The 14,057-nt window shown below is 40.1% G+C and overlaps 1 protein-coding gene across 1 annotated transcript in view; it reads left to right on the forward strand.

Annotated features, from left to right (window-relative positions):
* Nucleotides 1–14,057, forward strand: part of dnah6 (dynein, axonemal, heavy chain 6) — a 313,200-nt gene that overhangs the window by 36,501 nt on the left and 262,642 nt on the right. The window contains exons 14-15 of the mRNA XM_060841711.1: nt 7,630–7,781; nt 12,147–12,299. Of these exons, the coding sequence (XP_060697694.1) occupies nt 7,630–7,781; nt 12,147–12,299 (305 nt within the window). The remainder of the gene's footprint in view (nt 1–7,629; nt 7,782–12,146; nt 12,300–14,057) is intronic.

Consider the following 14,057-nt stretch of genomic DNA (forward strand, 5'->3'; position numbering starts at 1 on the left):
GAATTGACCTCGTGAACCTATGCTGCACTCTCTCAATAGCCAGAATGTCTTTCCTCAAATTTGGAGACCAGAACTGCACACAGTACTCCAGGTGTGGTCTCACCAGGGCCCTGTACAGCTGCAGAAGCACCTCTTTGCTTCTAGACTCAATTCCTCTTGTTATGAAGGCCAGCATGCTATTAGCCTTCTTCACTACCTGCTGTACCTGCATGCTGGCCTTCATTGACTGGTGTACAAGAACACCCAGATCTCTCTGTACTGCCGCTTTACCTAAATTAATTCCATTGAGGTAGTAATCTGCCTTCCTGTTCTTACCACCAAAGTGAATAACCATACATTTATCCACATTAAATTGCACCTGCCGTGCATCTGACCACTCACCTAACTGGTCCAGGTCACCCTGTAATCTCCTAACATCCTCATCACATTTCACCCTGCCACCCAGCTTTGTATCATCAGCAAATTTGCCAATGTTATTGCTGATACCATCTTCTCTATCATTAACATATATTGTAAAAAGCTGTGGTCCCAGCACGGATCCCTGCGGTACCCCACTGGTCACTGCCTGCCATTCTGGGATGTATCACTACCCTTTGTTTCCTATCAGCTAACCAATTTTCAATCCAATTTAGTACTTTGCCCCCAATACCATGCGCCCTAAGTTTATTCACTAACCTCCTATGTGGGACTTTATCAAAAGCTTTCTGAAAGTCCAGGTACACTATATCTACTGGATCTCCCTCATCCATCTTCAGAGTTACATCCTCAAAAAATTCAAGAAGATTAGTCAAGCACGATTTCCCCTTCATAAATCCATGCTAACTCTGTCCTATCCTGTTACTACGATCCAGATGTGCCGTAATTTCATCCTTTATAATAGACTCCAGCATCTTTCCCACCACTGAGGTCAGACTAACTGGTCTATAATTTCCTGCTTTCTCTCTCCCACCTTTCTTAAAAAGTGGTATAACATTAGCCACTCTCCAATCCTCAGGAACCGATCCCGAATCTATCGAACTCTGGAAAATAATCACCAACGCATCCACGATTTCCCGAGCCACCTCCTTCAGTACCCTGGGATGTAGACCATCAGCCCCCGGAGACTTATCAACCTTCAAACCTACTGTTACCACTGTTACCTCAGGGAGATTGCTTGTGTCTTCCCCAGTGAACACAGATCTGAAGTACCCATTTAATTCTTCTGCCATTTCTTTGTCCCCTGTAATATATTCCCCTATTTCTGTCTTCAAGAGCCCAATTTTAGTCCTAACCATTTTTTTGCCTTGCACATACTTAAAAAAGCTTTTACTATCCTCCTTTATATTATTGGCCAGTTTACCTTCATACCTCATTTTTCCTCTGTGTATTTCCTTCTTAGTAATCCACTGTTGTTCTTTAAAAGCTTCCCAGTCCTCTGTTTTCCCACTTATCTTTGCTATGTTATACTTTTTCTCTTTTAACTTTATATGTTTCTTAACCTCCCTCGTCAGCCACGGCCGCCCATGCCTCCTCCTGGGATCTTTCTTCCTTTTAGGAATGAACTGATCTTGCAACTTCTGCATGATACACAGAAATATCTGCCATTGTTCCTCCACAGTCATCCCTGCTAAGGTATTGCACCATTGAACTTTGGCCAGCTCCTCCCTCATAGCTCGATAGTTCCCTTTATTCATCAGAAGTACTGTCACTTCCGACTGTACCCTTTCCCTCTCAAATTGCAGATTGAAGCTTAATGTATTATGGTCACCATTCTCCAAAGACTCCTTCACTTCGAGGTCTCTGACCAATTCTGGTTCGTTACACAATACTAGATCCAGAATTGCCTTCTCCCTGGTCAGCTGCAGCACCAGCTGCTCTAAGAATCCACTCTGAGGCACTCCATAAAGTCTCTTTCTTGAGGTCCAATACCATCCTGATTCTCCCAGTCTACCTGCGTGTTAAAATCCCCCATAACAACTGTAGTAACATCTTTACCACAGGCCAATTTCAGCTCCTGATTCAACTTATATCTGACATCCAGACTATTGTTTGGGGGCCTGTAGATGACTCCCAAGAGGGTCTTTTTACCCTTAGTATTTTGCAGCTCTATCCACACTGACTCTACATCCCCTGACTCTAGGTCTCCCCGCGCAAGGGACTGAATATCCTCCTAATGAAGGAAAGCATGCCGTATGTCGTCTTGACCATTCTATTGACCTGCGTTGCTACCTTCAGAGTACAATGGACCTGAACGCCTAGATCTCTCTGTACATAAATTTTCCCCAGGGTTTTTCCATTTACCGTATACTTTGCTCTTGAATTGGATCTTCCAAAGTGCATCACTTCATTTGCCTGGATTCAACTCCATCTGCCATTTCTCCACCCAACTCTCCAATCTATCTATATTCTGCTGCATTCTCTGAGAGTCCTCTTCTCTATCTGCTACTCCACCAATCTTAGTGTCATCTGCAAACTTGCTAATTAGACCCCCTATACCTTCCTCCACGTCATTTATGTATATCACAAACAACAGTGGCCCCAGCATGGATTCCTGCGGAGCACCTCTGGTCACAGTTTTCCATTTTGTGAAACTCCCTTCCACTACCACTCTCTGTCTCCTGTTGCCCAACCAGTTCTCTATCCATTTAGTTAGTACACCCTAGGTCCCATGCGACTTCACTTTCTCCATCAGCCTACCACAGGGAACTTTATCAAATGGGTCCGTGTTTATGATGATTATGGCCCTTCCCTCATCAATTAATTTTGTCACTTCCTCAAAGAATTCAATTAAGTTGGTAAGACATGACCTTCCCTGCACAAAACCATACTGCCTATCACTGATGAGCCCATATTTTTTTCCAGATGGGAATAGATCTTATTCCTCGGTTTCCTCTCCATCAGCTTCCCTACCACTGATGTCAGGGTCACCGATCTATAATTACCTGGATTATTCCTGCTACCCTTCTTAAACAAGGGACAACAATAGCAATTCTCCAGTCCTCCGGGATCTCTCACGTGTTCAAGGACACTGCAAAGATATCTGTTAAGGCCCCAGCTATTTCCTCTCTTGCTTCCCTCAGTAACCTGGGATAGTTCCCATCAAGACCTGGGGACCTGTCCGCCTTAATGCTTTTTAGAATACCTAACACTTCTTCTCTCCTTATGCTGACTTGACCTAGAGTAATCAAACATTTATCCCTAACCTCAACATCTGTCATCTCTCTGTGGTGAACTTTGACTCAAAGTACTCATTGAGAATCTCACCCATTTTTTGTGACTCCACACATAAGTTCTCTCCTTTGCCCTTGAGTGGACCAACCCTTTCTCTCGTTACCCTTTTGTTCCTTAGATACAAATTTGGGATTTTCCTTTACCCTGTTTGCTAAAGATATTTCATGACCCCCTTTTCGACCTCGTTTAACCTTTCCCCTATTTAGCACTTTTGCTTTAGGACCATTCTTGCCTTTGTCCATGAGTATTCTAAATCTTATGGAATTGTGATCACTACTCCCAAAGTAATCCCCTCTGGAAGCTTCAAACACCTGGCTGGACGCATTCCTCAAAACCAGGTCCAGTATGGCCCCTTCCTGAGTTGGATTATTTACATACTGCTCTAGAAAACCCTCCTGGACTCTCCTTGCAAATTCTGCTCAATCTAAACCTCTAACACTAAGTGAATCCCAGTCAATGTTGGGAAAATTAAAATCTCCTATCATTACCACCCTGTTGTTCCTACACATTTTCATAATCTTTCAACATATTTGTACCTCAATCTCATGCTCGCTGTTAAGAGGCCTGTAGTACAGCACCAACATTGTTACTGCACCCTTCCTATTTCTGGTCTCCGTCTATATTGCCTAACTTCTCGAGTCCTCCATTGTGCACAGCCCTGATATCCTCTCTGACCAGTAATGCAATTCCTCCACTCCCTTTACCTCCCTCTCTATCCCACCTGAAGCATCTATATCCAAGATATTTAGTTGCCAATTTTACTATTCCCTTAACCAATTCTCAGTAATAGCAATAACATCATGTTCCCAGGTACTAATCCAAGCTCTATGTTTTACCTACTACACTTTTTGCATTAAAACAAATGCACCTCAGACCACATGTCCTTTTGCGTTCATCATCTGCTTCCTACCTACCCTTCCCCTTAGCCACATTGACTTAATTATCTAGTTCCTTACAGGCTTTATTTACGACCTCCATACTGTCTGCTAACCACCTCATTTGGTTCCCATCCCCCTGCCACATTAGTTTAAACTCTCCCGACACAGTTAGCAAAAGCACCCTCTGTGACATTGGTTCCAGTCCTGCCCAGACGTAGACTGTCTGATTTGTAATAGTCCCACCATCCCCAGAACTGGTCCCAATATCCCAAATATCTAAATGCCTCCCTCCTGTACATGTCTCAAGCCACTCATTCATCCTGCCTATTCTTCCATTTCTACTCTGACTAGCACGTGGCATTGGTAACAATCCTGAGGTTACGACTTCTGAGGTCCTACCTTTTCAACTTGGCTCCTAACTCCCAAACATCTGCTTGTAGGACCTTCTCCCATTTATAACCTATATCGTTGGTGCCTATATGCGCTACAATAACTGGCTGTTCACCCTCCCCCTTCAGAATGTCCTGCAGCTGACCTGAGGCATCCCTGTCCCATGCACCTGGGAGGCAACGTACCACTTGGGTACTCCCCTTACAATTGAATCCCCTCTGACTATAGCCCTGCCACTATTTTTTTCCAGCCCTTCTGTACAGGATAGCCAGCCATAGTGCCATGAATCTGGCTACTGCTGTCTTCCCCTGGTGAGCCATCTCCCCCAACATTATCCATAATTGTATACCTGTTTTGGAGGGAGATGACCGAAGGAGTCACCTGCACTGCCTTCCTGCTGTTTTCCTGCCTTTTGGTCACCCGTTCCCTTCCTTCCCTCAGCAGTCCTAATCTGCGGTGTGACCAATTCGCTAAACAACCTCCTCAGCATCACGGATGCTCCAAAGTGAGTCCATCCGCAGCTTCAGAGCTGCCATGTGGCTTAACAAGAACTGCAGCTGGACAAACTTCCTGCATGTGAAGGAGTCAGGGACATCACCCATGTCCCTGAGCTCTCACATTGAGCAAGAGGAGCATAACATGAGCCTGGGATCTCCTGTCATTTTTACTCTTAAGCTTAACTTAGTCCAACTATAACATCAAATAATACATAAATGAAATGAAATTAAAAAAAATCAATCACACTACTTACCAGCACATGATAAAAATGAAAAAGAAAAGCTTTACCTTATCAACACAAGTCTTTTTTTTGATTAGAGGAGGGCAGCACTACATGTGTAGTGTCACTGGTTTAGCCACTGCCCAAATGTATCAGTCACTCACCTTCTATTGTGCTAAACGTATGACCTCACTCTAATGCTGGACCAGGTAAGCTAGTTTTGTTATTTCAGCCATGTTTATGCCAATGGGCAGTCATTTTGTGTGACTCTTGACCAGGGGCTACCCCAACACTCTCTAATTCTGTAACTTTAAAAACTTCTAGATATTCAAATAACACATCCACAAGTTTTTCAGATGATCCCTGTCTGGTTTATTTTAGAACACTTTCACTAATTTTAATATTTTCTTTTATATTGTATAGATTAATTCTGTAAAAAGTGAGACCGTTCCTCTCTTTGTATGCTTGATGCGCAATTAATTCTGCTGCCTAATACTTCTGTTAAAATGATCTCATAATTTTTTTCCTTTTCATGTACTTACCTAATTCACTTTTGAAAATTCTGATTAATACATAACATCTATGTTTAGCAACCTTTACAGTAGTACATCCCAGATCAGAAAGCTTACTCCACAAAAACATTTCTTATTCTGCAATAAATAGAGGCAATAACTCACCTTTTAGCTCTTTGAAGTTTCTTTTCCACTCAACCAGATCATGGTTAATCTTCTCCATCTACATTACGTTCCCACACACTTTCCATTTCCCTTTGTCTTTAATACCTAGAAATTTATTAATGTCTATCTACAAATTGTTCAGTAACAGAGCCACCACATCCCTCAGTGAGTCCAAAAAGTTCAACACCACCTGATTGTACTTCCTTTCTCACAAGTCCTAAATGGTCCACCCTTTATTTTTAAACTGTGTTTCTTGGTTCTCGAACCCCCACTACTCCAAACCAAATCAGAAGAATCATGATTTTAAAAAAAATTGTGCAGTGAGATTACCTCTTAATTTTCTAAACTCCAGAGAATACAGGATTGGTCTTCTCAATCTCTCCTCATAGAGCAATCTCACCATCTCAGAAATCCATCTGATGCATACCTCTTCTGGCAAGTATGTTGTTCCTTAAGTAATGGGATCAAAATTTTGCACAATACTTCAGGGTTGTTTCATTAATGCTCTGTAGCTGCAAAAAGACATCTTCTTTAAGAAATATTGCCCTTGCCGGTTTCCAAAGTGGAAAGCTGGTTAGTGAGTGACTCCTTGCTTATCTGCCTGATCCTCCTTGGCTGTCTGGCCAACACCCATTTCCTTGCTGCAATGAGATCACCTCTCTAAATATTAATCCAAATGGTTCTCAGCCTTACAGCACACTACAGTATTTCCAGCTATCACTTTAGTCCTGAAACAAGAAGATCACGTCTTTGCAGCTAGTGACGTTTTCTACATATGTGGATGACCAAGCCTATGGGAAACTGTGAGGGTGTTTACACTCCAGGAGCTGAGCTCTCCTTAACTTTACTTCACAGACTATTGTTTATGAACAGAAGACTAGACAGTAGACTCACTTACCAACTCTCATCAATCGCTTCCTTCCCTTGCGCTGATGTCATTTTAATTCCTGAGATTATGTTTAGAATTTTGCTTGTGTTCTGCTGTTATTGGCTAATTTTTATGCCAGTTCTCTGCCCTTGCTCCTTTCCCCTGCTATTAATTAGTGAATTCATAATTGTTTTTTTAACTAATGCATGTCCTCACTACCACAATGTACAACTTTAATTCTTACTAATTCAACCTAATGATAATTACCATTTAAAAATAAAACAGAACAGTAAATTCAACAGGTCATTTCTTCCCATCTGAATATGTCTCTTATTACTTATGTGATAACTTCTTTAACATTATTTAATTTTTCATTTTTAAATATAAATTTAATGTGTCTTACAGACATTCTCTAATGGTTGGTTGGTGAGAAACTGTCATCTTAGGTGTCACTGTCTGGTTCTTATGCTAAGATACTTAAATATATTTTGTCTGGTTGTCATTCTTCCTGCCAGTTGAAACAATTTACCTCTATGCATTATATCAAAACTCTTTAATATTTTAGATTATTACTTTAAATCTGTGTTTGACCATTTCTATTCTGAGCAGAGCAATCCCAGTAACCCACATCACTGTACATGACTGAATTCTCTCAGCCTGTTGCTATTCTAGTAAATCTCCACTGCATCCTAAGGTTTTGATATTTCTTTAATTATTTTACTTTTTTCCATTTCATGGTACTTTCATAAGCAGACTGAGTGCATAGCTTAATATCAGGAAATATAAGTTTATATATTTTTAAAACAAAAGTATAAATGTCAAAGTTAAAACTGACAAATATGTTAGTAAATGATAAAATATTAAATTTGGTATCTACATTTAATACAGATATTTATTTCTTTACGAGTTGGCTGGAAAAATATCACAAACAGCATTCTGATGCAGTCAGTATTAAGCAGACTAAGAACTTAGGATTGCTGCTGATAGATAATGCATCTCTCAAGAAAACAATAATACCTTCACCGCTACGCTGTCTGGAGGTAAACATTACTCATTTGTGATAAGTCTGATGGCTTTTTTAATCATTGTAAGCATTTAATGAAGCACACGATTTAGAGGGCAGTATTTCTTACAGTGTGAAACCAGTAGCAGCTTGATACCTAGATGCTTAACTGATCAGGCCTTCCTTGATCGAATACTGAATCACAATATAAAATGAAGAATTGCTCTTCATTTTGTAATTATTCACTTCATGATGAAACTCCATTCACTGTGCTTTCCATACAGCCAGGTTAAAATAATTGGCCTTTAGTTTTTGGATTTATCCTGACATTGTTTTATGACCAAGGTGGTAACATTTGCAATTGTCCACACCTCTGACATAAACCCAGTGTCCAAAGGACATTGTGAGATCATGCCTCTGAAATTTCCACCATTTCACCATTCAGCATATTTAGATGTATACTGTCTGGTCATAGAGTCATAGAGATGTACAACATGGAAACAGACCCTTCAGTCCAACCTGTCCATGCTGATCAGATATCCCAACCCAATCTACTCCCACCTACCAGCACCCGGCCCATATCCCTCCAAACCCTTCCTAATCGTATACACATCCAAATCCCTCTTAAATGCTGCAATTGTACCAGCCTCCACCACATCCTCTGGCAGCTTGTTCCATACACGTACTACCCTCTGTGTGAAAAAGTTGCCCCTTAGGTCTCTTTTATATCTTTCCCCTCTCACCCTAAACTTATGCCCTCTAGTTCTGGACTCCCCGATCCCAGGGAAAAGACTTTGTCTATTTATCCTATCCATGCCCCTCATGATTTTGTGAACCTCCATAAGGTCACCCCTCAGCCTCCGACGCTCCAGGGAAAACAGCCTCTCCCTGTAGCTCAGATCCTCCAACTCTGGCAACATCCTTGTAAATCTTTTCGGAACCCTTTCAAGTTTCACAACATCTTTCCAATAGGAAGGAGACCAGAATTGCACGCAATATTCCAACATGGTCTAACCAATATCCTGTACAGCCACAACATGACTTCCCAACTCCTGTACTCAATACTCTGACAAATAAAGGAAAGTATACCAAACTCCTTCACTATCCTATCTATCTGCGACTCCACTTTCAAGGAGCTATGAACCTGCACTCCGAGGTCTCTTTGTTCAGCAACACTCCCTAGGACCCTACCATTAAGTGTATAACTCCTGCTAAGATTTGCTTTCCCAAAATGCAGCACCTCGCATTTATCTGAATTAAACTCCATCTGCCTCTTCTCAGCCCACTGATCAACTTTAAGCACAGCTAGACTTTCTAATACATATCTCCTCTTTAAAGCATTTTAGTCAATTAGTCGCTTGTCAGCTTCTTGTCTTTCAATGCAGTTTCAGCAGCCTCTTCTTTCTTAGTGAAGACAAATGCTCTGTACACATTGATGTCTTCGACTTACAATGTCAATCTCCTTTGATCCCAAATTGACTCCACCTCGCATCTCTTTATCAGTCACTATTGTATGCATACGATCGAACCCTCCACAATCACCTGATGAAGGAGCGTCGCTCCGAAAGCTAGTGTGCTTCCAATTAAACCTGTTGGGCTATAACCTGGTGTTGTGTGATTTTTAACTTTGTACAAAATACTTGGTATTGCTTTTTATGTGGCCTGTCTGGCTTTTCTTGTCAGGGGTCAAAATATTTTTCTTGAGGGATCTTGAGATTTTCATGAAGGCTAAGTTTTGATTTTTGTGGGCTACTTTTCTTTATTCTCATTCGTTCATTCATTATGTTGGGCAGTCAGAGCATGATACTTTGTATGTCTGTGCTGACAAATTGATTATTTGAACTGAAAAAGAGTTTTAGATTAATTCATCAATATTCTCATTACTCAAGTAAACTTAAAACGACGATCCCCCAGGAAAATGTTATACTCCCATTTAAATTGGTACAAGATAACTGACCTACCCTTCCACATACTGTCTCGAATCACATAATGTATCCAAGCGGTTCTTTTGGATTTGGGTAAATTTAGTTAAGAGAAGAAATGACAACAGCAATTTGCTTAAATATAAATGTTTGTTAAGTAAATTAGCAAGAATGAGAAAAAAAGACAATAAGCCATCCTGTCTGTCTGGTGACCCCTCACTCGATGGCTGGACTGGAGGCTTAGGTCATTCCTGGCACTGTTCTCTATCCGGATCCAAGGTAAGGTCCTGCGACTAGGAACAAAACTCTCTCCGTCTTATACAGTGTAACAAACAGCAAGTAGAGGAAAAAACAAGCTGACTGTGCTGGCTTTGGCATAATCAGGAGTGTTCACAGGACTCATTCAAGATCATGCAACTGTCAAATATAATCAACAAATTTAACCCTTCAGCCCACCCTTTATACATACAAAAATCCATTAACCTAAAAATACTTTTCAGGGATTGCTAAGGTCACAACCAAACATTTCCATTGGGCATGCACAAATTTGGAACGTTTTTGCTGGGCAGATACAATCCTATTCACTGCAAATTCAGTTTCATTCTCTGAATTAAGTTTGTCAATTGATGGTTTTCATTAAAATAGGGCCCTCAACATTGTTTCCAATATAGTAGCTCTGGAACTTATGTGGCTGTAAGCTAGACACACCACATTCATTTGCAAGAACTTAATTACCTTAGTTATTTAGAGTTTTCTTGGCTCCCAGTTAGTTATGCATTCCTTTCTTGACCAGTTTAAAACTGTTCTCTCTCCTTTGCAGCATGTATGTCCACCACTCTTTCGATCACCCTCTTTTCAGTTTCACTCTTGCAGCTGCCTTCTTCTGCTTGGATCTCTTTTAACCTCCTTGTATCCCCTAACACCTCTTGGAGCCTCAACACACCCAATTACTGGCACCCTTCCTTACTTTGAAGCCTCCTCATTCTCCCCCACCCCAAATCCTCCTTCAAGCACCTCCTTCCACACCAAAACTCAGACTCCAGCACAGAACATAGAACTCCTGGCAAAGGCCTTTCTAATCTTGACATAAGGCCCTGCATCTTGGCCATTCATGATTTTCAGCACCCTCTCTTGCTCCTAGAACTTGATTCCCGAGCAGCTCCTTTCTGTTCCACTTCTACTTCTTCTTCCCCAAACATATTCAACTCACCTCTGCTCCTCCCAAACTCAACATTCACCAGACTCACCAACCCTCTTCCAGGTGTTGCATTCACAACAACTCCAGATCTACTCTTGATCCCCTAACTGTTTTCTTTCCTGTTTACTGCTCCTCCAATCCTCATGCCCGTTGTCACATTGCAGCCCTTCTGATGGGTTTATTGTGTTTAAAGTATGATTGCATAGAAACTTTCCAGATGCATTTTGACATAGGGATTTGTACATTAAAAAAAGGGAGTTTGAATTTATTTCAACATATTAATACTCTTTTATCTGTGTGTTATGTTTCACCCTCAATGTGCTCCTTTATATTAATAAATAATTGTCTCTGAGTAAATCCAAGCTGATAAAAGTGACCATGAAAATATTTTTTAAATTAGACATTTGGGATAAATATGTAATTTAATTACTGTCTACTATTTAACACACAGTGGAAGAATGGAAACAGGAACTTTAATTGTTTGCAAAAGGCAATTCTTAAATATACTGACAGTTCTCAGATAACAGTGTTCCGGCAGTGCAATTTGCATATAACGTCACTGAGGAATTAAGGATTGGTATTTTCGGGAATGCTTATCACTGTTCATAACAGCGCAATTCCAGTGGTGATGGTTTTGCATGCTTTGTTGTGCGCGTGTGCCAATGTCTGCGCTGAAGTTTCAGTGCCGTTCTGCGCATGCACTGATGTCAGCTGCCGACAGAGCAGCTTTCTGTGAGAGGTACATTGAGCAGCTTCCTGTGAAAGGTACACTACTCTTAGATTATCTCTGTTTTTGAAAAAAATGAGTGGGCATATGGATAAGAATATTAGCAATAAGCATCCTTCTGTCCCTACATTATCAATATTTTGAAATGTACTGTGATTAAATTTACTTCTTTTTGGTTGATAAATATGATTTACAGCTTCATTCAAGTTGTGCTGCACTTCGTGTTAGACTTTTGGGTGATCTTTGAGCAATCATATGTGATATATATTGCTGGTGTGCCCATAATGCCTCTTTTCCCATAGGCCCCATTATTGATATTAAGCAAGGATTCGCAGGAACGCAACTACGGTGTTATAGGAGAACTATCTGTCCTTAAGTTGTTTTAGTCGCAATATACACATTTGTAGTCTATAATTGACTTAAGTTTGAAATGAATGCTAATCTGATTATTTATCACAGGACACCGTGTTAATATTTACAACATACAGAAAGTAAAAGGAAATATCATTTTTATTTTTGATAATATGTATCACAATTTTGATTTCTTTTGGTTAGGCTATTAATGTGATTCTTCCAGTTCTTGCCAAGAAGAAGACAGACAGTATTATTCATGAAGTGCAAGATGCTGAGTATAAACTTGAAATAGTTCCAACTGGTACCTTGGAGTATGTGAACAACTTGCTATTCCTTGATGAAATGCAGGATAGGGTATGTTGCAAATATTTCATAATACATTTTTCAAAGTTGGTAAAGATCCAACCTTCCTCACAGAACTTTTCCCCTTTATTATTTTCTATGTTTCTTCAATTAGGTGAAAGGAAGATTTTGGTCATTTTTCTTTGCAATTGTAGGCCAAAACTGAGTTTCCAGCCATTCCCACCATTCTACAATATGCTGACATTGGTAGTGAAGAGTATTATGTGCTGTTCTCATATTCAGAAAATGAAAAAAAATGTGAAAATAAGAATTAATTTTGATGTTATGTCATCTGTCATGAAATCATAAACTTCTGTTGATTTGCGATTTTAGCACAGCAGAAATGCTTTCCCAATATGCTTAAATTCTGGCTAGAATTTACTCCTTTAAATGAAAAGTTTTTTTCATTAAGGATAATATGTTTATATTTGATTCAGTTTCATTATATGTTGTTGTTATTTATATATGCTTAATCATTTTAGTTTTTGATGGTTTTTGTGATGATGCTGTCACTTTAACAAGGTTATATTGTCCTTGATTTTTTTTTTAGGAGAAACTGTAAAGGCCAAGGTGCTGAGGAGTCTAGGAAGAGCCTAGTTCAACAATGGTTGGGGAATGGTTAGTTCTCCCAGTTCAGGATTTTCTAGTTTGGTTTAGCTGTGGCAGTCCAGGGAGATTGCAAACTTCAGCAAATGGTTCCTGACTGACTTTCTCTCTTAACTCTCTTTGGATGTTGTTCCCTCCTGCCTGTTAGAATCTGTTCAATTTGCCTTTTTGCCAAGGGATATGTTTATTGGTGTAATGGATTGGAACAGTTCTTTAGTTATATTGCTGTATTGGGTTGGTAAAGTTTTCCAGTAGTTAAGTTATTCTAAATTCCGTTTTCTTTTGTTTTTCTTTTCTTGTGTTTCAGCTGTAGTGTTTGAATAAAATCTGTTTTGCTTAAAGCTGAGTGCTTTTACCCGCTGCACTACACCTGGAATATCCACTTCACATCTGCCTTTAAAATAATAAAATGTTAGGTTCTAGGCTATCTCCTTAAAATATTTTGAGGGGATCTGGCCTGGTCCATAACAAATTGGGGGCTCTTCTCGGGATTGATTCTATAATTCCAATTTAGGTTTCAGGTTGTTAGACTGAAAAGTGGTGAGTAGTAGGTGTTTGGTGTCTTTTGTTCAGGTGTTGAATTTGATTGGTATAAGCAGTGCTTGGTGTAGTAATGGCTCTTTCAGCCACTAAGGGTTTTCTGGGGTAAAAGAAGTGACTTTGGGGCTTTTACAAAAGGTGAGAAAGCAAAGCTGTTGGAATTGGTAGATAAACTGGAATTGGTTTGCCTTCATCGGTGAGGAAAGAAAGGAGACGTAATTACAGCAGTTGCTCGGCACTTAAATGTGCTGGAAATGCCATTGGAATCTTTGGAAATGGCTAGAGTTCAGTTGCAGATGAAGCAGCTTGAACTGAAACTGTTTGACTTATGGTTAAAAGCATAAGGAAAGAGAGAAAGAAAGAATCACCCTTGTAGAACTAAAAGGGAAGGTCAAAATCACTTTAGCAGAACAAAAAGAACAGGAGAGAAAAGCCTTAGTAGAAGAAAGGGTAAAGGAGAGAGAGGAAAGGGAGAAAGAGAGTTTGAGCTTCAGAAATTGGCATTAGGAAAATTGATTTAAAAGGATTGTGGTGAAGGTAGAAGATAGACTTACTGAGGGCAATAGTGAAGATGAGCAACCCATCGCAGCTGAGGGCCTGGTGGGGATCTGTTGAAATATATCC

Source organism: Hemiscyllium ocellatum, chromosome 2, assembly GCF_020745735.1.
Source record: "Hemiscyllium ocellatum isolate sHemOce1 chromosome 2, sHemOce1.pat.X.cur, whole genome shotgun sequence".
Classification (NCBI taxonomy): Eukaryota; Metazoa; Chordata; class Chondrichthyes; order Orectolobiformes; family Hemiscylliidae; genus Hemiscyllium; species Hemiscyllium ocellatum.